At 37.7% G+C, this 25007-nt stretch overlaps 3 protein-coding genes and 1 pseudogene across 3 annotated transcripts; 3 read left to right on the forward strand and 1 right to left on the reverse strand.

Annotated features, from left to right (window-relative positions):
• The first annotated feature begins 5802 nt into the window (after positions 1-5802).
• Positions 5803-7186, forward strand: LOC131773849 (neuropeptide Y receptor type 2-like). The gene has a single exon (XM_059089806.2). The coding sequence runs from the start codon at positions 5908-5910 to the stop codon at positions 7090-7092; it is 1185 nt and encodes a 394-aa protein (XP_058945789.2). The 5' UTR covers positions 5803-5907; the 3' UTR covers positions 7093-7186.
• Positions 7187-11865: 4679 nt separating this feature from the next.
• Positions 11866-14076, forward strand: LOC131773805 (G-protein coupled receptor 161-like; annotated as a pseudogene).
• A 1800-nt stretch (positions 14077-15876) lies between these two features.
• LOC131773860 (slit homolog 1 protein-like) lies at positions 15877-17223 on the reverse strand. The gene is made up of 3 exons (XM_059089825.2): positions 17047-17223; positions 16707-16821; positions 15877-16523 (listed from the first exon to the last, which is right to left on the reverse strand). Exons 1-3 carry the CDS (start codon positions 17221-17223, stop codon positions 15877-15879), a joined length of 939 nt encoding a protein of 312 aa, XP_058945808.2.
• A 4492-nt stretch (positions 17224-21715) lies between these two features.
• Positions 21716-23226, forward strand: LOC131773838 (tyramine receptor Ser-2-like). Its single transcript, XM_059089797.2, has one exon. The coding sequence runs from the start codon at positions 21716-21718 to the stop codon at positions 23039-23041; it is 1326 nt and encodes a 441-aa protein (XP_058945780.2). The 3' UTR covers positions 23042-23226.
• Positions 23227-25007: the final 1781 nt, after the last annotated feature.

Here is a 25007-nt window from a genome sequence, read left to right on the forward strand (position 1 = left end):
TTACCATTTCATTTTTGGTCGAATGTTAATTATTTACTCTCTTCTGATCATTCTTGAGTCATCTCAGTTTCTCTTGTGGAACAAGGTACTTATTACTATGTGGAATGCGGCAGGTTTTCTGTTTTGCATTTGAACGCTGCCCTCTAACGTCATTGTACAACCTCTGGATCTTTTCAATAGTATAAACATTGTATTGCATCAGTAGCCACATGCAGTCATATACTGCCTAAATTTTGGTTATGCTTTCGTTTCTTCGTTTGCGTGCTTTTGCGTGTAAGTGTGTTTTTTTCTTTAGGATATCTGTCTTTTTGGGTTTATTTTTGTCATTTGTGCTAGGCATCGTGGTCCAGGTGTTTGTCAAAAAGCTAATCGATGTAGTCGTTTAGAGTAATGAATGTTTTATTCGTTGTTATGAAAAGTTCTCGTCGTGTTTCTGTTTCAGAATTAAGGAATGCCCGGATGTGTTCTCACAGTTTTCCCGACAGCCCTCAAAATCCGTAAAATCGATTAGAAAACCCCTTTAAATTCCGAAAGAACATTACAAGTCCAGTTCGACTCAAAAATCCTAAATCCACCTTTTTTCGTGCGCGCAACAAAACTTAGTACGTCATTAAAAATTAAATCATTTGAATTCAATTTCAACCAATGAGCGCGCGCTTGAAATTGAACAATAAATATGAAACAAAGTCCTTAATTGCGCGCGCCAGGAAGTAGGCGCCAAATGAGTTCTTTCAAAGTTTTTATCAATTACATAAATGCAGAAAAGGTCGCAACAGGATGTGTGGCAAAAAATGCAGGAAGCTGCACGTTTCTCCAATTGCTTTATCATACGATTATTTGGTTTTGTGCTGGTGACCAAGATTGCTTTTATGCCTTGAATACGATTGCGAGGGCAAACAAGAAAATGTTCATTTTTCCTCATAAGGAAATGACAATCATGTCATAATTCGATCCAACTCCGGTCTGCCTATTGTTTCATTGTGTCAGAAATAGCATCTACGAAAACATTAAGCTAATTTCACAGACAAAACATCTGCGCCTTAAAAGCCTCGAGAATCACAACTAATTTTGACTCAAGTAAGTTTTGCAAAATTGTTGTAATGGCAACACCATCTTTTTTGTTACTCGTCCGAACTCAAATACAAACCTTTATCGAGGTCTGTTTGGTCGCTCTGCTTTTCATATGCGCTGTTCTAAGAAACATCATCGCCTGCTGTGCGCCTTATGCAAGAACCTGTCGAGTTCACGAATAACATGAAACAAAAAAACAAGGAAGTCAAGACGTTGGAGCCAAAGAAAATAATATTCATTTGACAAAACGAAGGAAAGCTTCTCAGATTACTTTCAGATAAGCGTCTGAACCATCGAAAAACAAGCTGTAAGCAAGAACTTTGAGGGAAAATGGAAACCTCATGTCCAGGCCATACAGTGAATGATATGGTAAAGACAGGTCGATTTCTTTTTCATGGATCATCGAAGGTCTAAATAAGTTCTCCTAGCTGGTTAAGCTTAATGTGATCATACCTTCTGATTTTTGGAGTACTATAAAATGATGAATTCTATGGTTCGAACAATAAATCTTCAGATATGACCAGCTTTTATTTACAGTTTTGTTTTAAGCAAGTGTAGCGTATCTTTCCCATGAATTAACTTTATAATTCATGGCTAACGGTACAGCATACCTCCTCGTATGTTAGGTAATGATTTGAAGAGAACTGGGGAAAGGTTTGGGTTGTCTGGAATTTTATAAACAATTTTTACATTATACCTTCATTTGGGGTGATAGTAAATTGTGTATGTGGAAGATAAGGAATCACCTACTGGTATGAAGTACGAAATTATTCTATTCTGACAAAGCTATAAAGTGCAAAAAGGTAAGCCAAAAAGTCAGTATTGGATTGGTTTAGTGCTATAAATGGAAGGGGATACAATATTCTGGTGATTTTAATTACTCTTGGTAATTTAACGTTGATCGTCAGTCGATAAACGGTTGAACTGCCCTTTCTCATATCTGACAGTTCTAAACGACTTTATCAATTTCACATATAGATCCCATGCTACCACATTATGATAACATATAATCTATTTGTCTGATGTAAAGGCAAAGCAAAATTCTGTTGATGGTGACATCATTTATGCGTCTGTCCCTAAATACAACCATTTTGAGCTAATCAAAATTTGTTTAGAATTTTAAAAGTTTATCATTTAAAAAAGAGAGAGAGCTCATCAACTTAACGAATCCACAAGTTCAGCGCATAGGACTGGGATGTAGTTTTTACTGTATTAGTGTCATAATCAAAGTCATATTCATTTGTATCCCCATCTACAAACGAAGCAGCGTTAGCCTCTGTAAAATCCGAATTTATGACATATGTCAATTGTCAGGTTTGGTGTTTGGATAATACCAAATCAACTTAACAGGTGCGCATAATTTCTTTTAAGGTTATTCCTCACACAAAAAAGTTATCGAGAAATTTTTTTTAAACTTTTTTTTAATGTTCCCTACCAATGTCTGTTAAAAAAATAAAATTAAAAAAATGCTTGTTTAAGACATATGACGGACCAAACGTACTCCATTTATGTCTGTGTTGGCACAAATCACGCAGTCTTTTCATCGGTTCACTGTACATTTTACGGTTGCTAGAAGCAGGGGTTTTAAAGTAACACTTGAAAAAAAACTTGATAGGTAGAAAGTCTCGACCGTATAAAAAATTTGACACAGAATTTGCGGGAAAATCAAGCAATTTCAAGACTCAAAAGGTGCCTCGAGTCGTTGCTTTTAAGGTACGGGAAAGCTTTTAGCTATATCTATCTTTCCCCTTCGATGTTTTTTTCTCCAATCTAAAGGGGATAATTTGAACACCAAAAATGCAATAAAAGTATAAGTCACTGTGCTCGTTCAAGAGTTAAAGATCTGTACCTGGTTGATTAATTGAAGACTAAACCGTGTTCTGCAAATGCGCGCGCTTATTCGCCTAAATATGCGATTTTTATGCGCAGTGCAGGATTCGTAGAGGTAACAACATCAATTATAAAATAAATCAAATAGTACGCGCGCTCTAATTGGCCATAAAACCAATTTACATGAGCGTATGTAAACACGGTTTTCGTTCCTCTTTCATTAGTTATTTTATAAAAGAAATGTAAAATGTTTTCCGTGTTTACATAGCCTGATGTAAACACTTGGGAGGTTGGGAGAACACGAGATAAGCAGGAAACCACGACGCGAAGCGGAGTGGTTTCCTACGCTTATCTCGTGTTCTCCCAACCTCCCAAGTGTTTACATCAGGCTATGTAAACACGGAAAACATTTTACATTTCTTCATTCGAGGGAAATTTGGTTTTAGTAAGCCTGATGTTATTATTTTTCAATAACTTACGTGAAGAAAAGTCAGGGAATCAAGACACGAAAATTTGTAAGCGTGCACGCGCGCTATTTGTAATTTGAACTCGTCTTACAACTTTACACCTGTGTTACGTGAGAATGCGCTCGTTTTCAGCCAATTTTCCAACGTAATTTTTTTATGTACAGTATCAACAATGCGATACTGAGGAATAACCTTAATTGCACAAGACTGACACAGTCGAATATCAGTGTGTTGAAAATACTAATAATCGAGATGTGTATTAGTATAGGTAACAATGCTTTGATGTTAATAAGTGCGAAAATTTTTCAAAGACGACAAAATTGCACAAGCCTGTATATTATTACTTCCGAAATCCAATCATGAATCAAACTAAGTAACATCCCTCTGGATTCCGAAGAGCTCGGTGAAATGGATCAATTCCAAATCAGTCTAGCCTATTGACAATCATTAGTTTAGAAGTTTGCATAACTCATAGAACCGAGACAGTAGAATATCAACTTGATGAAAGTACCAATGATGAAGATGTGTTTCATTTTCAATATCTAAACATGAATCTACAAGTTAGATACCATTCCAAAACATTCTGAAGATTTGGATAGAAAAAAAATGATTCCAAATCAGTCTAATCTATAGTATCTTCGACCTCTTAAATTATTTTATTTGGAGTTTTAACCAATTTTATAGAAAGTTAAAATCTGATCCCACAGTTAATAATAGAGCAGTCAGATTTACCAGTTTATCCGCACATTCGGTGGCGAAGATGTCCGATTTTCAATTTTAAATTATCTTGAAGTATAAATTAATAGTAAATCTTTCATTGCCATGTATATACTTTTGAGAATTATTATTTTTTGATACATTTTATCCACATTTACTCGTAGGTTACCAGGGTATTAGTTAGTTACAGACAACCTCTCAAGCATGTACTGTAATATACATTCATTCTCATCGTGTTAAAATAAGGGCCCTTACTTACTTGCTGGTTACAAACCGGAATTTCTAACACGGATTAAACCAGAAACAACTTTACTTAGCTTTACGTTTCACACGTACTTGTCTTTTATTTCAATATACCTATCAATTTACGTATTCATCTCGTCACCTGTCTAAGCATCTTGCAGCGGTCTGAAGATCATTCACATATTCCCTTGTGCACTTTGACCAAAAACAAACGCCGCCGCTCCTTCCTCCTTTCCCCTCCCCTTCCGCTGAGAAAGAATTTCCGGTTCCTTTCCTACTTTGATTTTTATCTTGGCACTGACAGTCTTTATAAAGAAGCAGGTTTCATTTAAGTACAACGCATTGTTGTTAGAATACGAAAGCGAACGATTCTTTTAAACAAAATGTTCTCAACATCTTAAAGTTGTGTGCTATAGTTTCATTAGTACAGATTACTTTTACCTGCTTTACAGCGTATATCGCAATCATAAAACCACACTGTTAATATTAAATAATGTCTTTAAGAATTTGAGTAAATTGTCCACAAATTTACATTTCTTTTAACTTTATCACACAAAAAATTTGAGCGAAATAAAGATGTTCTTAATTGACTCTCGGCTTGGGTTTATCCTTATAATATATTCCTAAAGTTTTGGTCAATCTCACCCTCAACATTCTTACAAAAAAACGTTCTTATAAAAATAAAGAGTGTATACATTCGGATTAGAGTATTCAAATTTCTACTTTTTCCACCAATCGAAATACACTCTTCGTAACCTCAATAGTGACGTAGTTAAAGCAGAATTGAGACTCTTTCGTCCATAAATAAACGTTATTGTGGCATTGATGTTAAAGATTGTTACTGTACGGAAAATGTTGTCAAAAGTAGCAGGTGATTCTTGTTTCAAATGAAAATCGCGCTGATGAATTTCCTGTCTACAGATATGATTGTCATGTACAGGTAATAAAAATTGATTATCTTTTTGCCTTAACGAATTTAATTTGGGTGATTTCAAACATTGAATATCTGAAGGAGATTATTGCTTTGTCATAATGCCGGTAAATGTCCTTTAAACTGCAAATGTCGCTTCTCTAGAGCAATTGTAGCTTATTTTCATCTCAATGAGAATATATCCTCCTTCATGAAACAACTATTATCACAAATGAACAAGGATTTTCTGCAAATGTACAGCAAAAAGATTTGGTGCGCCTTCCGCTCAAACCTCTTTTCTTTCTGTTTTTTTTTTTCCACAAAGTGTTTCTTTTTATGATGCTACATATTTTTAAAGTCCGCAACAGGAATTTCGCGACGGAACTGGAAGTTATCTCTACATTTGGACCACAGGGAAAAGATAACAGTCTTAACGATCATATTACACCCGAAATCCGCAATTTTCTCATACAGATCTAAACAAGCCGGATTTTATTGTAACCTGAGAATCAGTGATAATGATATGATATTCCAAAAGAAATGATAAGAATGCCCTTCACTGAAGGCGCCACTTTATTTTTTGCCATTGCGTTATTTATTGCATCTGCTGATCTCGTGATGAGACCTTGTGGGCTATAAGACTGTGAGAGAAATGAAAGATAATTTACGATGCCTAACGACTTCGTAAAGGCGACGAATTTAAGCTCCCAAGAGACTTTAAATCACAGCTACTCAGCAGATGGACTTGAGACAGAAATTCAACAAAGTCAGATCGGTCTCGTGACGGCTTACTATGTAATGATAGTGCTCTCACTGGTGGGTAATACAGTGGTAATCAAAGCCATCAGAAGAATCGGAAAGAACTTACGACGACCAGTACATTTCCTATTTATCATAAACCTTTCTGTGGCCGATCTTCTTTTTGCTTTAGAGATGACACCCATGATCTGTGTTCATCTGCTCTTAGGAGGAGTGTGGCATATTCGCGGTCAATTCGGAGAGTTTCTCTGCCGATTTGACATGTTTTTGTCCGCAGTTTTAATTCTTACGTCGAATCTGACGATTTCAGCCATCGCTGTGGAGATGTTTCTGGGGATATTTTTCCCTTTGAAGGCGCTACTGTCGAAGAAAAGGGCGTATTTTATTATTGCCGCCACGTGGTTTGTAAGCGGGTGTTATAGCAGTCCGCTGTTTTCTTTTGCGCATCTCAAAGCACACGGCCTCGGTGACGTAATATGTTTCGTGGGCATAACGAACGAAAAGGTCGTACAATGGTTTACATTTCAAACAGTGTTGTTGGCGGCGGGATTTGTGATCACTCTGGCGTTGTATTCAGCCATCGGTATCAAACTTTGGCTCCTCAAATCACCTGGATTTCACTTCCACGAGGCACAGCGAAAGGGACGAGCGAAAAGAACTAAGGCTCTCAAAATGTTGGCGATGTTGGTATTTGTCTTCTACGTTTCATTCATACCATTTTGGATTTTACAGTTATCTCTTCACTTCGGCTTTTATGACAAGCTCACCCCGCACTACAACACCATCTCAGCATTCCTTATGCTTTGTAACGGAACTGTTAACCCGGTCATTTACAGCGCGCACAACACGGATATTCGGGATGAATTCAAATCCTTGATCACTTGTAAGCCACCGCTGGAACGCCCGCGAAGTCTAATAGCATTTCACGCCAAAGCGATAAGGAGGAAAAAATATGAGGATTTAGAACCGAGATCACGAAATCAACAGTTTCCTATGAATGCGCTGTCTGAAAGAATTAGCAGCCAGTCGTCAACAATGCAGCCAGTTACTGGTGAAAAGAACTTGGCTTGCAGTTTTGAAGACACGCCACTGTGATGTGATATCGATCACAGCGGTCATGCGAACATTGAGACTTAAGTCACGCTATCCTATGAGTCACGCTAATCTAATTTAATATTTCAGCTAAAAGATTTTCAACACATAATATAATTGATTCACTTAAAATTTGGCGTTTCTTTGTTTATTACTGTCTCTTATTTTCCCCTGCCGAAACCTTACAGACTACTTATTTTTACTACTGCTTAAGTGGTGTTCATTACTGCAAAGATCGCTTTCACATACAGTTCTTTATCCGCCGTTTACATCTATGATGTTCATACATTCACATCAATTCACCCGTTCATTTAAAACCAACATGATAATCAGCTCCCAGTTGGCTTGTTGGCTCAGCTGGTAAAACACTGCACCGGTATCGCAGAGGTCGTAGGTACAAATCCCGAATGAATTGTTTTCAGGCCTTGTTTTCACTGCAGCTTAAGTCATTATCTAAATGTACTAAGAAAAGTGCAAATAACGCTTGAATGGAGTACAAATATTCTGCGATGTTGTACGGTTGTTTGGACGGTTGGTTATTTTGTACGGTAAAAAAAACCCCGTTTGACAGGTTGGATACACTTGCCTTCTCTGGTGCCGTATTTAACAACTGTGCTATCGATTCTTGGTTGACAGCTTCTAGCTCCTCAAGAACCGGTAGCGATTCCTGCGAAGCATCGTCGCTATGTGATGTAAAGTAGTTTTGGAAATTCTTTTTTATATGCTCAGAGCTAATCTATGAGTTCGTCTTCCGGCAGATTCAAAGCTTTGTTACTGGCGATAAATTATTCATCACTTTTCATTGATAAACAAACACTTTTGTACTTGCAGCACTTTCAAATGTGTACGATTTGAGAACAACGATCTAAAAAAAAATTCAACTTTGAATCGTTTTCAAACCTCATGTGACAAGTTGACGTCTCATGAGCCAATCAGATATGATATGATTCAGTGCAAAAAAAAGTAACAAATCAGACATTCTGATTGGTCAATAATCAAAGAAACTCACAGATAGCCAAAACTCACTACAAACCGACCGAGACCTTTCAATATACACACTATTCATCTTGCCACCCGCCAGGTGTTAAGAAAGGCTTTATTAAAGGAGAAGCTATCAGACTTCTAAGAACAAACTCTTCGGAAAGAAATTTCCAGGAGGCCATGTGTAACTTCAAAACACGACTTGAAGCACGTGATTACCCAAAAAGCCTAATTGAAAAAACGTTATCTGAGGTCTCGTTTGCCGCAAGGCAGTCGACACTTAAAAAACAAACCAAAAAAACTAAAGGTAAAATATTGCCTTTTGTGACAGCATACCACCCAGGGGTTAAAAATGTAAAACAAATACTGATTCAAGAATGGAACCTCATCCAAAATCAGCCACTGCTGAAAACAATTTACAAAACGCCTCCGATTATATCATACAAAAGAGGTAAATCGCTCAAAGACATACTCGTCAGAGCGAAGCTTTAATTAAAGGCTTTTGCGTCGCAAACGTAAAACCACACAGGGGAGTCTGTGTGGGCCTGTCTATGACCTTTTCAATGCGAGCCTTGGATGTCGCAACAAAATTTGAAAATTTGCGAGCGAAACAATGGCTGGCGTTTCAAGTAGGTTTTCTTTCGCCACTGCAGCTGAAAAACAGCTCAAACAACGAAAACACTGTAAAAAGCACTGCTTTTTGGTTGTTGGTTTGGAAAAAGTGGTGTTTAGAGAAGGGAATTGCCAAGGAAATTGAAAATTACGAGCCGACCCAGCCTAACACTTTGCTCGAGCGATCCAACGCCGAAATTAAAAACAAATATGGTTAAACCTTGGAAATGACGATTCCATTCCATCGAAAGTTATTCGGACACATACTGAACAATTCCTGGAACTTTTTAGCCGGACTTTGAACTTTTTTGCGCCTTAAAGATGTGAAGATATCATCGCATATTATTGTTTTGATCGTACGCGGTTGTTTTGACCGAACGCACGGTTTGAATAAATTATTTTTGCACTTGATGCGCGCGCTTTGTTTATGCTTAATTTTGATAAGCCATCTCGTATTTTTCCATGTATATTATTAACACGTAATCAAATGATTTTTCTCGTGCAATTTGGAATAAACAAGCACTTTTTAATTTTTTCAAAGACCGCAAATTGCGCTCGCCTTATAGGCTCGTACAATTTTGTTCGTCTTTGAAAAAATTATACCTTCGTGCTATATTATTATTCAAATTGCATCGAAATCATGTGATTACCTATACTAAACCTAACAAAAGCGCGCGCAACAAGTTTCAAAATTAATTTAACTTTTTATTCAAACCGTGCGTTCGGTGCAAAACCCGCGATACCGATTCAAAACATTAATATGCAATGATATCTCTTCACATCTTTAAGGTGCAAAAACGTTTAAAGTCCCGGCTACAACAGTTTAAGAATTCTTCAGTCTGTGTCCCCGACTCACTTTCGGAAATGAATTGAATCGTTCCGTTTCCAAGGTTTAACCATGTTTGTTTTTTTTAAGAGCGTTTCTGTACCTGTAAAAAATCAAACATATCGCGGCAAGGGTTGGAAAATTTCGACTTTCTTTCTACATAAAAGCTGTCTTATAATGGTTAGTATGTTAGACTATAACTAAAATCACTGGATACTTTTTTTGGCAAAATAATCTTGTTCTTTGCAGAGAAAAATACAAAGTAACGAAAATCTCCGTTAAAATCGTTCATTTTTAGCATAGGCAGCAAATTATTGCAACTTTTTTGAGGGCTTTTCGGGGCGTGAAAATAACGAATCACTATCTCGTCTTTTAAACTACTCAAATCTTCTTTTTCGATCATCATAAGACCTCACAAAATGATTTTTGTAAACAATGCTGCGCTCTTCTTTACGCTTAAAATAATTTAATTTCGAAAGCCATTGCATTTCTCTTTCAGTAAAAATACTTCGTGAATAAAATTAATTTTTTGTTCAACCATGTGTTTACCTTCAAATGGATTAAGCTTTTTGGTATTTGAATTTCGAAAAGGCGTTCTCAATATAATTTACTGTAAAAATTTTGTATTGGGCAAATGATTGGAAGCGATACAAAAGCTTTTCCAAAGTCCGTGTAAAATGCAGTTATTTGACCTTTTGGCGGTCAACATATCCAGTCGCGAGTCACACATATTTTTAATATGTTTCAAACCCATATGAGGCCATAAATGTGCATAGAAAGATATTTCCAAATGCTCTGACCTCATTTGCCGCAGAAGACCGATCCAGATACCATTTTAGTGTGATTCCCCCGCTTGTCGTCCGTCGTCGTCATTTAGGTCTGTATAAGTGATAACGGTCCGAATGAAACCACCAACCCTGTTCCGAACACCATCTTTTTGTCAAACGTTCGATATGTTTCTTCAAGTTGTGGCATCTTATTCACGGTTTTGCCGTGTGGCTGCCGAGTATTGGCATCAGTTTACAATGCAACTAAAAAATCTACATCTGACAGTCTCATTCAATGCCTAAACTGAGTTGACTACAAACATGTACGCCCTTTGAGTATTGGGTTGTCACGCAATACCGGGGACAAAGGAACTTTATGGGGTAGGTGAAGGTCAAAACTTCCATATAATTAAGCACTATCATTGAACTCTTGGAGCCTACAAAATATTTTTATTCTGTAAACATTCTTGTAATAGTGTCATCCTTTGTCTGGTGACAAACAGTAAAGATATTTTATTTATTGCAGCGGAATAAATTCTTGTTTTTTTTGGCGCTCTGTGACTGTCGTACTTATTAGGGGTGTTTTTCTTTCCACAAAAATTATGCAAGGAAATGCCCATAATAGCATTAAAGAGAAACCTTTTGTACATTTTAACAACACCATGCTACAAAACGCAGTGGTGGGGATGTGTGGCTTATGTGAGGCTGGGGTGCTATGCTCCATGGCCATGGGTGGGGCCTCTGCATAGGTGTGTATTTATTAACCGCTGTTAACAGATCCAACTACCGTTTAAACCATAAACTACAGAGGGGCCGACATATGTGCGCTCGGCACAAAATAAGGTCGATCTCATCTTCAGGACCGGTAAATTTGAAAGCCGACTCATTACTTGGCGATATTCTTGGTGCATGAAGTAAAGGAAAATTTCCGTTTTCACCAGCAGTTCCCCACGATCTCTAGTGTTGTAACCACAAACTCCGCGCAATAAGCACCTTAAACGAACAACTACCTTCTCATTTTTTTATGTAATAACGTTGACTGTGTAGTTAGTGTATTTGTGAAAAACAAAGTCCGAAGGCCCGCCTCTAAGCGAACAATAGGTATCGGGTAATTACCATAAACCAGTTTTGTTTACTTAGGCTTCTATTTTAGCAGGTACTAAATTTAGCTTTCCAACGAGTATTAGCCAAAGACATCTAAGATATTTGGATGTTCACAACAACAAAAAGCTTAGCGCAGAGTGACTGTCTTTTCCTTTCCCCTCCCCCTACCCCCTAAAAAATAACTTTCCAGTGTATCATTTGCATTGCGTGACGACTCTCCGTATACAACACTAACGTTGACTGCAACATATGTGTAGTGCCACTTTTAAAAGCATCGATCAGATCTACTGCACCACAAACCGAGCAACACTCACAGTCAACTGAACCGCCGGATAAGATACCACAGTGCAGAAAGATGTCAAACGTTTTACAACGAAGGTTGGTGACAGTTTGCAGATTGACAGGCAGTTTCATCGGATGTTATAAATACGACGAGCGACAAGATAACCAAAGTACAATGGTCTTTGGATCTTTCTTCTGCGGCAAATGAGGTTAGAGGATTTGGAAATGTGTACCCATGTACATTTTCCGGCCTCATATGGGTTGAGTCATATTAAAGTAGGTGTGTGACTCGCAACTGGAATGTTGACCGCGAAAGGTCAAATAACTGCATTTTAAACGGACTTTGAAAAGCTTTCGTATCGCTCTCAATCATTTACCCAAAGAAATTTGTATCCATTTGAAGGTTTAGCACATGCTGAAAATTAACTTTACTTACAAAGTACTTTTACTGAAGAGAAATGTATGCTTTCGAAATTAAATTATTTTACACGCAAAGAGGAACGCAGTGTTTACAAAAAATCGTTTTGTGAGGTCTTATGAGGTTGAAAAAGAAGATTTGAGTGTTAAAAAGACGAGATTGTGATTCGTTTTTGAATGCAAAGCCTTCAAACTTGTGAATAATTTGCAGCTAAAAATGACGATTTTAACAGAATTTTTTTATTTCTATTTTCTCTGAAATAAAAAAGACCTTTGCCAAAAAAAGTATCTAGTGATGTTTAGTTATAGTCTAGCCTATCTAATATTAAAATAAGAGAGAAATCGAATTTTTCACCCTTGCCGCGAAATTTAGAATTTGTCTGATTTTTACAGACAAGCGCTCTTAATTTCGGCGTTGGATCACTCGAGCAAAGTGTTAAGCTGGGTCGGCTCGTAATTTTCGATTTTCTCGGCAATTCCCATCTCTAAACACCACTTTTTCCAAACCGACAACCAAAAGCAGTGCTTTTTACAGTGTTTTCGTTGTTTAAGCTGTTTTTCAGCTGCGGTGGCGAAAGAAAGCGCGCGCCTGAAATTGAACAATAAAAATGAAACAAAGCCCTTAATTGCGCGCGTCAGGGAGTAGGCGCCAAATAAGTTCTTTCAAAGTTTTTATCAATTACATAAATGCAGAAAAGGTCGCAACAGGATGTGTGGAAAAAAATGCAGGAAGTTGCACGTTCCTCCAGTTGCTTTATCATACGATTACTGGGTTTTGTGCTGATGACCAAGTTTGCTTTTATGCCTTGAATACGATTGCGAGGGCAAACACGAAAATTTTCATTTCTTCTCATAAAGAAACGACAGTCATGTCATAATTCGATATAACGCCTGTCTACCTATGGTCTCATTATGTTACAGAAATAACATCTACGAAAACATTAAGCTTTCACAGATAAAACACCTGCGCCTTAAAAGCTTCGAGAATCACAACAAATTTTGACTCAAGGAAGTTTTGCAAAATTATTATAATGGCAACACCATCTTTTTGTTACCCGTCCGAACTCAAACACAAACCTTTATCGAGGTCTCTTTGGTCGCTCTGCTTTTCACATGCGCAGTTTTCAGGAAACATCATCGTCTGCTGTGCGGTGTACAAAAAAGACAAACCTCCGTACCATTCCCAATGCGATTTTCGTAAACCTTGCCGTATCGAACTTGTTGCTGGCACTGTGGCAGCTTCCGATGCTGATCATCACCATCATCAGAGGAGAATGGAGTTTTGGAGAGAAGCTCTGTAATTTTTACGCTTTCCTCGACGTTGCTTTGTTTGCCGTTAGCCTTTTCAACCTCACTGCGATCAGCGTGAATCGGTATTTCAAGATAGTCAAACCTAGCAAGTATAGAAGTGTGTTTTTCAAGAAGTCTGTCATCTTTATGACTGTGTTGATCTGGTGTTTAGCGATTTTGTTGAGCAGTGGACCGTTTTTAGGATGGGGGAAATATCAGTTTATTCCCTCCAAGGCAATTTGCTCAATCTCAGAAAAGGCTCACATCTCCTTTCGTATCACCAGCTATGTGGTGATTTCTTGTTGCATCCTTGTCATCATTGGCTGCTACATCAAAATCGCGCAAGTTGTTCGTCGCCATAGAAGAAGAATCGCGGTACCAAACAACAGGTTCCAAGATGAGGAACCAAAGCAGGTGCCACGTCCAGGGCCCTCCAGAGCCACAACAGAACCGCATGTAACCGAGCTCAGAGGAGAGGATATCCACATCGCCCGTACCATATCGATGATAGTGTTCCTTTTCTGTTTGAGCTGGGTCCCAAATGTCACCCTGAGTATTCTCGTATCACGCGGCGTTCCCGTGTCTCGCGAAGTACGCATGTTCGGCGTTTACATGATGTTTCTCGATCTCGTCATTAATCCAATGACGTTCGGGATAAGAAACAGAGAAATTCGAAAAATGATAAAACGCTTATTTTGCAAGAACTGAATAATTTCATTTCTAATTTAGCTGTGAATGTTCACTCTACACCTCTTAACAAATTGAGACGAAGTCAATTATATAGAAAGTTGTAAACAAGTTTTAACTTAAGGTTATTTAGCTGTCAAATATTATAAAGAGAATGTCATCTCAGCTATAAACTTATACAAATAGAAGTCTCAAATTAGAGACATTGTGATTATTTTAAAGCGTTTTTATGGCATAAGGTTTTCTTTTCCATCCCGTTAGAAGTTGATGTGACATTTAGCAAAGTATCCAATTTCCATTCCGAATTTAATGAACGCAGTCCGAACAAACTGGTGACCTAGTGTTCGATCAATTAAGACAATTTATGTCAGAAGTGATTATGCCATGTTATGCCTTCATTCAGTTTTGTTTTTAATCTGAGTTGTTATTGTGGAAATCCGCTTACTAAAAATAAAATCTGTAGTGACAACTTGTTCAACACCTCATTGTTTTTTTTGTTACTTTTTCACGTGACTTATGTTTTACGACTTTTTATGTGTTTTATGCAGGGGTAGGGTGGGTAGGGTTACATCATCGAGGATGGCAAGAAAAGGCTATCAACTGCATCAGCTAAAGTAATGACTATTGATCCTTGGCGGTAATTATTACTCCGGCATAGAGTTCTTTCTTAGCGACGGGAAGAGTATTGAGTCCAGTTTGAAATCATTAAATTGACAGAAACTGACTCTAAAAGGTTTGATGTTTTCTTGGCTTGCATCATGTACCTCTAGGGACCGAAAATGTGGTTCAAACTTCATGCAAGAACCTGTCAAGTCCACGAGTAACGTGAAGCAAAGAAAACCAAGGAAGCCAAAACAGTGGAGCCAAGGAAAATGATATTCAATTGACAAAACGAGGAAAAGCTTCTCAGATTACTCTCTAATCAGCGTTGGAACCATCGAAAAACTAGCGAGAACTTTGAGGGAAAATGGAAACCTCATGTTCAGGCCATACAGTGAATGATATGGTAAAGACAGGTCGATTTCTTTTCCATGGATCATCGAAGGTCTGAATAAGTTCTCCTAACTGGTTAAGCTTAATCTGATCATGCCTTCTAATTTCTGGAGTACTATAAAATGCTGAATTCTATGGTTCAAACAATAGATCTTCGGATATGATCAGCTTTTATTTATAGTTTTGTTTTAAGCAAGTGTAGCGTATCTTTCCCCTGAATTAACTTTATAATTCATGGCTAATGGTATAGCATACCTCCTCGTATGTTAGGTAATGATTTGAAGAGAACTGGGGAAAGGTTTGGGTTGTCTGGAATTTTATAAACAATTTTCACGCAATACCTGCATTTGGGGTGATAGTAAATTGTGTACGTGGAAGATAAGGAAGTTCCTACTGGTGTGAAGCACGAAATTATTCTTTTCTGGCAAAGCTATAAAGTGCAAAAAGGTAAGCAAAAAAGTCAGTTTTGGATTTGGGTGGCGCTTTAAACGGTAGAGGATACACTATTCGAGTGATTTTAATGACTCTTGGTAATCTGACGTTGATCGTCAGTCGATAATTATCGATAATTATCGATAATTTTAAACGGTTGAACTGCCCTTTCCCACATTTTGCAGGTTTAAACGACTTTATCAATTTCACAAATAGATCCCATGTTACCACATTAGAAAATTTAGAATCTATTTGTTTGATATAAAGGCAAAGCAAAATGCTGTTTATAGTGACATCATCTATGCGTCTGTCCCTAAATTCAACCATTTTGAACGGATCAAAATTTGTTTGGAATTTTAAAAATTTTTACATAAAAAAGGGGGAAAACTCATCAACTCAACGAATCCACAAGTTCAGCGCATAGGACTGGGATGCAGTTTTTCCTGTATTAGCGTCATAACCAAAGTCAAATTCATCTGTGCCCCCATCTACAAACGAAGCAGCGTTAGCCTCTGTAATTCCAATCCCGTGATCTGCACGATCACATTTACTTCCTCCTCCACCAATCATCATCACTGCTCCATCACCAGAGCTCCAATCACACCAAAAGCCAATCTTGTTGAGACTTTGGATGGTTCCGTTGCACTCAGCTTGTTGAAACCCGTCTGTTGACATATATTGTCCGCCATATATAACCGTACAGTTTCCTAAACACTGGTCACTGGCCCAAACTGTGCCGTTTCTAAAGTTTCCATAACTCTTGAGTTTAGATCGGAATGTTTGTCCGGTCAAACAGTTACCTGTGGTCTGTAACAGGGGAATGTGATTGGTGTCATCACTGCGCGTGAGTTTAAGCTCATTTCCGCTGGTCAACCAAAAGGCGGGTGAGATCATGTCGGCGTTTTCAGTAGTACTACTTGTTGTCCCCATGGCAACTTGCTTGTCGTACCACCAATAGCCGCTATCAGCCATCCAGTTCTTGGTGTCGTCATTTGAAAATCGAGCGATAAGAGTCCATCCAGCGATTTTCCAAATCGAAACGACTGAAAATCATAAGAAAATAAATTCAACTAGACGTAAAATGGTCCAGAGGAAATAAGTAACAAGAATTGAAATATTTGATAAAAAGCCCAAAACGACCCAGTATTTCAGTCCTCCATCGATAGGAAAATGTACATTGAAAGAGTCTTACAGATTGAACGTTAAATTGATTGAAGGTGTGTTACCAGTTTCACAATGTTTCCCTGTGTAGCCATTCACGCAATCACACGTGTAGTTGTTCTTCTCGTATAGTGCGGCGCACTTTCCATTGTTTTGGCAAGGCGAACTGATACAAGGAGACTAGAGAATTTAAGAATAAAAAGATAATTATCCAGATGAACATATTTGGTAGTACATGTTTTTTCTGCTCACAACATATCCAACTTTGCGCACAGGAGCAGCAATGAAAGGCATGAATGAAACCTGATCGATCCTTTCTAGGCCTGGTTCGTGGCAAAAGATCGTCAATCCAGACGCAATTCAACTCAAAAAGAAGCAATGTGAAGTTTTAAATCTAACACTCACCCTGATACTATAGTGATGGTAACTCGAGCTGTATACAAACTTGTCTGAGTTGTTGTACATGTCCGATGGAAGTAACTCACACAGCACTTTACCGATTATATCTTGAATTAAAACCAGGTTGAAGGAGAAACACGACGGTGTGTTGACACAAGCAAATCCACACTCGCCACCATTCATAACGTAATTCGAAGCAATACCAGTGATGTTCAGATACGAAAAGGTGTGAGACATAAAATTGGCATAAGCCACTCCAGACACTCCAGTATCCTTATCTCGGCTAAGCGTTCTACCGCGTACATCGACGATTTTTGCTTCAAAAAAAGAGGGAGGTGATCGAAATCTCTACTTTCTAAGGATTCTCATGCATCTAACAGTTGGCAATTGAGATTGCCATTACCAGTGCATAAATTATTTTAACTCCAAAATAATCGTGTCATTTCCAGCCATATTTTATTTTCTGTTGCAGACTTATATTATGATGAAGTAAACACCTAAATTAAAAAAATAGGTGTTCATATCATTTGTTATTATTGTGCAGCATAGAAATTTTGCGGCCTTAAATTTAACGAGTTTGGTAGATCGATAAAAAATTGGGTAAAAATGAGCTCTCACAGTAAAAACATTCTGTAACTTCTTTACGAAGGAACTGACTTGAGACTTTCCTTACAATGGGAATTAATCTTCGTCAACTTTGAAATTTTCATTTCTTTTCGCTCGATCGCAAATCTGCATGCGTTTAAAAAGACACACTAAATACTTCATTTGAACATAAGCATTTATGCTACCTGTAAGGAAAACGACCCTTAGTAGTTAGATAGGCTGTGGCTGTACGATTTAAAGACAAAAACGTTTTGACAAATATTGAATTGTTAGTAGCTACCTCACCTTGATTTTCACCAAAGCAGCAATGAGGCCACCATTCCAACAGAGAAAATAGAAAGGCAGCAAAAAGCATGGCGAGGAAGAAGGTTTTCAGTCAATGATACTTGATACTTCAGTCGGACACTAACACTCATGAACAACTGTACATTATTCGTTTTCCACGTTAGCGCCGGTTTGAACAAGTGGCCGTCAAGTTATTTGTTATCTACTGATCGCATCAGTCGTCACTTATTTAACGCAGCAGGTATTGCAAATATTTATTGTTACAAAATAACTGAAATATAGTATATGCCCTGAGTGGTCAGAGACCTATCGTTTCTTGAACCGGTTATAACCAAAGTTATTTTACAAAAGCAACAGACCGCACGCAATGACCCACGCGCACAAGAAAAGCCTCCGGTTCGTGATTTCCAAACCTTTCTCGTGTTCTCCTAACTTTTACTAACGTTGTATTAAGCCGGTAAACAAATAGACCCGCGGTCTATTTCTTAACTAAATGTGATAAATCGTCGAATAACATGAGACAGGTGCAACGCAAACTTTATATTGTTTTTTGTTATAACATCTCCTGTGCTAGAAACACCGACCGTGAATAATTAAATCTTTTCTTTATTCCATCTTGTGTTCCGTTTCGTTTTGAATGAATTTAATCTCATCGACGGCCAGAGGCATGCGGCTAACGCTAGCAGCAAATAAAACAAAAAGGAGCGCGCTTAAGACTTTGCTCATCAAAAGAGAATATTTTAAGTCTTTAAGGATCTTATTGAGTGCTGCTACACTTTTAATTATCGCAAATAAAAAATATTTTCAGCAGTTAACCCCGGATAGTTGGGAAAACAGGCTTCTTCCTCTTAATCACTCGGGTAGAAATGTGAATGATATCACGACTTGTTCAATCAACTTTCCCCGCAACTATGTGGTTCAACCTTTTTTGTCGCTTTTAGGTCTCGCCTTCTCCTTGTGTTATTTCACGTTGTTGGAATCGCTGCAAAGAGAGAATGTCTATTTTCATTTCCAGATAGAAGTAGTCGCTTGAAAGGGGTTGTCACTTTAGGGGGTAGAGTTTAATCAGTAGAGTCTTAATAAAGTCATTCTTTTACTTCCTAGGGGAGAAATGGCTGATTATATAAACTTCTATTTATCACAATGCATTCAAAATAACTGGTAACAGCAAGGTCTATGGCATTAAAGCGACCCAAATGTGATTGAAAGCTCTCTGGAGCGGTGATCGCACCCGGTTCGGATTGTATGATTTTTGTTCCGAAACAAATGCATGGGAATAGTGATATCTATCTTGGCTTAGTCAATGTCTATCAAATTTACCTCGTTTAATGAGTAAAGTGGATCGTCCGTGTGTTAGTTGCAAACTTATTTGAAAATGTTCGTAATTACTCAAATCACCTGCTGATTATAGTGAAAGATGGTTTTAGGATGAATAAAGCTGTACGTAGCTTGAAGTTTATTACTCTGAAAGAAAAAGCATCATTTTCATTCTCGTCTTTATCAACATCACTAGTATTGTTGCTACTATTATCAATAATATATAGATTTAGCCAAGCCTAAAAGCGGAGCTCGCATTTTTTTTCTCACAAACCTTTAGGGCACAACGCCTTGCCCCGGCTTGGACTAGAACCCGGGTCGTCCGACTCGGTGCTCAGTGCACTGACCACTAGACTACTGGACAAAGCCGTGGCGTTGGTGTGCCCGCGGTACAGTTGACCACGCATGTTAAAAGTAGCATCTTGTACGGTCGGTGGTACGGTCATAAGTCCAATTTTTTTCGGCTTGATGGGTTACTACTATTTTGTATAATTATGGGGCTACGCTCTGCGAGCTCCGCTATTATTGACAGGAATAACAGGCATGATTGGGTCTCCATGCCCTTCGACCATCTTTACCAAGTATGCTAAGTGCGACAAGTAATACTCTGTGATTGGTCCAGAAAACTCACATCATCCTCTCAACCAATCAGAAGTAAATCGAAAACGAATCACGATTTGTCATCCGCGTCTTCCCGCGCTTTTTGCACTTTGCCTGATTTTTCATTAAATTCTCGTTGGCTAAGGACGAAGTGAACCATTTTTTTTTATGAGCCTTTGTGATAACCGTGGTATTGGATTTACGAAACTGAATTGAAACCTGCTCCATCGAGCGGGATGAAGCAAAACCCATTAAAAACCTGCGTTACTTACGACACTCAGGTAAAAGTATAAAAGAGGCTGCGCCCAGCAACCATATGCATGGCTACTTTTGTGCTGTGACCTTCATTGTTCCCAAGCATCGTACGTATAGTGTAACTAACGTTATTCTTTACATCAAGTGCAGTGGCTTTCCTCTCTAGTCCTTCCTTTGTCGTTATGCGCTACTTTAATTATGACAAAGATGTATTTCCCAGAACATTAAGAAGCAGTGGTAAACTTAGACTTCCGTCTATAAATATAGAATGTACAAAAAAGGCCTTTTTTATCATGGCTTTGTAATTTTTAATCAGATTTTAAGATTTTTATGATTTTTCTTGTAATTTAATGTCTTTTTGAATTCAAGCCCTTTGAATAACATTTCATAGCTAGTTTTAAATGTACTTGGGTATCACTATTATTTCCAGTCAATTTAGTTTATCATGATATGTAGGGCCTCAATGGATAGCAGTTTTTGTCTTGTGCAAAAACTGTAGGAGCTACCCTATTGAAATAAAGGTTTCTTACTTACTTACTTACTAAACAAAATGAAGCGAAACGAAAAGTGAAGAAACCACATTTATTTGCGGCATGACTGTTTCATTATTATTTTAGACAGTTTTATAATAAGATGAAATTTTTTCTTTTCAAGCGCAAATTTAGGACACACGTCGCAGGTTAACGAAAACTTTCACCAGCGTCATCAACAACTAGATTATGTATAAATTAAAAGCTAATAATGTCTGGCATTTACGCAAATTGGACGTACTGCAATTGATTTCGGCGAAGAACTAAATAATGCTTTTATAATAAGATTCCAATCAAGCGAGATTCAAGCAATACTCATAAAAAGAAACACTAAAATTTTAAAGCTCAACTTGATTTATTTCTTAGCCTTTAGGTTTCTTTTCTTTTCTATTTCTTTCTTGAATGTCGGAAAAAAATAGTTTATAACGATACTTGACGGTCAAAATTTTTATATTTGCGTGTATGTGTGTTTACGTAAGGCACAATAGCGGTTGACAGTCATTTATAGCAGTAATTTTGCAGATCATCTCTTGGAAACGAAGTGCAATTATCTTAAAGCTTCCTGTCTGTCTCAAAAGCCCTAACAACTTATTTTACATGAAATGGCGCAAAATGAGTGTTTCTATAATCATGTATTGTTCCTTGTCAAAATAGAACTATATTCATTACACGTGAAAATGAAATAGAAATTTGTCCTGAAATGCTCGTTGATAACTCAGACTTTTTAAGTAATAATAAAGATGGCATGTAGCTTTCCTTATTAATGCAGGATCGTTCCAGAAAAACTTGATTATGTTTACCGATGGTAAATTCTATTTCCTAATTTAAATATTTATAACCCCACTGGGGTCATTGGGGTACACATCTATACGACTGCTGGTGTTATTTTCAAACGCAGGTCTGCTTTCGTCATTGACGGCTCGAACCAGTGATTGAGCAGGAGTATTCGGACCACGACTTATTATTCTCGAGCGCTTAGATGCACCAGATTTTAATTGGAAAAGCAAAATCTTTGATATCATTCATTTCGCCGACATAAATCCTATATCACTTACTTTGGTGAAACACCAGCTCGGGTAAAGATGGCGTCAACCAACATGAATTGCACCGCAAACCCCTTGAAACAAAATGGCATATTTCCCCCTTTAGAATACAGAACCTCAACTCAAGTTTTCATCGAAGTTGCACTTGCTACCACGATTCTTATTTTGGCTGCCTTCGGGAATTTCTTGATGATTTTCGTCATGTGTGGGAAGAGGCAACTTCGAACTATACCCAACTTGTTTGTCATGAATTTATCTATTGGAAACTTTCTTCTCGCTGTTACCGTCCTTCCGGTTTTTGTGTGGACTCTTCAAAGAGGAAAGTGGACTTTTAGCAAGATGTTCTGCGTCATTCAAGGATATCAGAGTTATCTCTTATTTGCCCTTACTTTATTCACTCTAACTGCAATAAGCTTAAGTCGCTATATGCTGGTCTGTCATCTCAACAGATACCGGGAACTATTTGACAAAAGGCTGGTTCTGAAGATTCTCGGTTTCATTTGGATTATCTGTACTTTGAGCTGTACACCGCCACTTTTTGGATGGGGTTATTACAGTTTCAACGCGCGGACGGCTCTGTGTCACACAGACAACAGTAGTTATTCCTATAAAATCACCGCAAATACTTTCATGTTACTGGACATCATCATTGTAATCTTTTGTAATGTAAAAATCGCGAGAGCAGTAACTTGTCATCGCAAAAGGATTACAGTAAATGTGGTTACAAAGAAGCTAAAAGATGGAGAAAGCCAGTTCAACATGGCAGGAGAAGCGGATACAAACGCGAAACAAAGCAATAAATTATTATTCAAAGACTTGAACAGTGATTCACTTAGTGGTCAGAAGTCTAAAAAATTACACGCAAACGTACACCTAGGCCTCTGCGAGGATCGGTCTGGTGTGATACCCGTGAAATTCACTTTCTTATCACAAAAACAGCAGAGTACATTAAATGGAGGGAGACAAGACATAAAAACTGTAAATAATCTTGAAGGGACCCTTCATCTCCATCAAATCAGTTCTACAAATCAATCAAATGCTATCTGCCTAAGCAAGAACTCTAACCCTACAGAGCACGCAAAAGAAAGTACACATCAGCTGCAAACGAGAGAGACGCGCGGGGAAGACATTCATATAACACGAACCGTCTCGCTTATAGTTTTCGTGTTTTGCTTTTGCTGGCTGCCATGTTTTATCATGGATACCTTGGACGCATTCGGCGTTTTCCCGCCAAGAAGTCTCCGAATGGCGGGAATTTACTTGATATTTATGGACAGTGTCGTTTGTCCGTTAATTTACGGGGTACGAAACAGAAAAATAAGGAAAGTTGTTATGGAGGTGCTAAAATGCGAGTTTTGCCGCTAACCATTGATTGAGCTATATTTGAAATCATCTGCTCATGACACCATCAGTAAAGTGATAGATTATAGGTCAAACGTCTTCTGTAGCTGTTGGGGTCAATGAGGAAGAAGGGTTTCTGGGTTTTCTCGTCATTATTTGGGTTTGTGCACCTAACTTACAATTAAAAGTTTTGTATCCAGTTTCTATTACTCAAGTAAGCGATTTTTCGGTTTTGTTATTCGCCAGTTTCGTCATTATCAATTCAGTTTCTGGCCGGGTTTTCTGGTAAATTTTTATGGAAATTTTAGCTCGTGCTCCGTTATCTGATAGGCTTCAATCCCGATAATTAGACAAAAGTGAATCGAACTTGAGGAGGTTCAGGCCCGTAATAAAACATTAATTTTCTGTACTACGTATTGTTTTTCATTTTTCAGAGCATGTGAAAACTAGAGGATCAATGCCAGGTGATCTAGAAGCTCTCCACACAAAGTTTGGTCAGCTGCGTTTACATGTCTGTTGGTCGTTTTGTTTATTCTTGACAAGGTGGCAAGACCTCTTCAAGAATATTAATTAAATACACTTTTCTGAGTCTATGCTGTGTAAAGTCAACGACGAAATCGTCCCTTACCTTTTTATATCGATCGTTTCATATTGAAATAATTACAGTTTTAATACAAACCCTAGCGACTTATCTTCAGTATTCAATGGACTTAAGTCTTTTTAAACTTTTGACTCCCAGAGTGATTAAAGAGTAACTTCTCCTTAAAATTGCAAGACATCATACTGCAACCAAGCTTTGAGAATATAAAAACTCATCAGCTGGAGAGTGCCACTGATATATCACCATTTATTTCATAATGATTTAGGAAACGTAGCGAATTTCGAAGAGCAGCTAAAAGTAGAAATTGAAAATCAGGTCTTTCCAAGTTAGAGGCTTCATTTGCCTACTTTATTTGATTTTGCTTTACAAAAGAAAAGATTTCGATTTGTGTCGTAAATTACCGGATCTTGCGCGCGTGCCGCTAAGATAAGCGCGATTCCTTTTAGGTAACAAAAGCGATACAATTGCAAATCAAATTAAAAAGCTGTTGCTTAAGATAGAACAGGGTTAATTTCAAAAGCCAGTATTTCCAAGTGGTCTTCTTTCCAAAGCAATGTGAGTTAACGAGCTTTGGGTTGCTCCTTTTTTTTTTTCGGGATAAACGCAGTTGCTTTGAATTTCAAGATGGTTCAATCCTTGTAAAATGCATGTGTTTTTAGAGTTTTAATCAACTTTGTCTCTGTGAGACATAACCTATCCCTACTTTAAAATGGAGGTCACCTATGCGCACGTGTTGTCTTCCCTCGGCAGTCCCTCAGATGGTATTTTAAAAACAGTATTTCTAACATTCACCTTTGTTGGACATAGATTTGAATATGCTTAAGAGCCTCAATGACTATACAACGACAAAATTAAAACGCGCGGCGGTAAGGCTTCAGAAACGCTGCGGCGGTTAAGATAACAATGGCCTTAGAAGCTGTCAGAAACTTCAACTTGGCAAATCAAAGTTGATAGGAAAAGAACCATGAAATTTCGATTATACTTATGACTTTTTTCCCTAGAATGATTTCCCTTTCGAATCGAAAATTGCTAAAATTTTGTTGCATCTTATTCAAATTATATCACTTCCATTTTTCGTGTTTTATTTTTCCGCTTTTGTTATCAACTCTTCTTGGTTAAGGTTTTCATTTTTCATATCTATTTTAAATTTGAAAACATGTCTTCGTCTGCGAAATAATTAGCGATATGTGCTTGTCAGATGAATTAAGATATTGTAGGATTTTCCTGATTCAATACACGAACAGCAAAAGCAAAAGAAGATAGCGGTATCGGACATGAGGAAAATAGAGAGACCAGAGGATTACCCGTGAAATTGAAATCCTTTCATGAAAAATAAGATTGTAATCTCCCTTAGCATTATCGTAAGAAAAGATTAGCAGATCTTATTTG

This window comes from Pocillopora verrucosa, chromosome 14 (assembly GCF_036669915.1).
Source record: "Pocillopora verrucosa isolate sample1 chromosome 14, ASM3666991v2, whole genome shotgun sequence".
Lineage (NCBI taxonomy): Eukaryota > Metazoa > Cnidaria > Anthozoa > Scleractinia > Pocilloporidae > Pocillopora > Pocillopora verrucosa.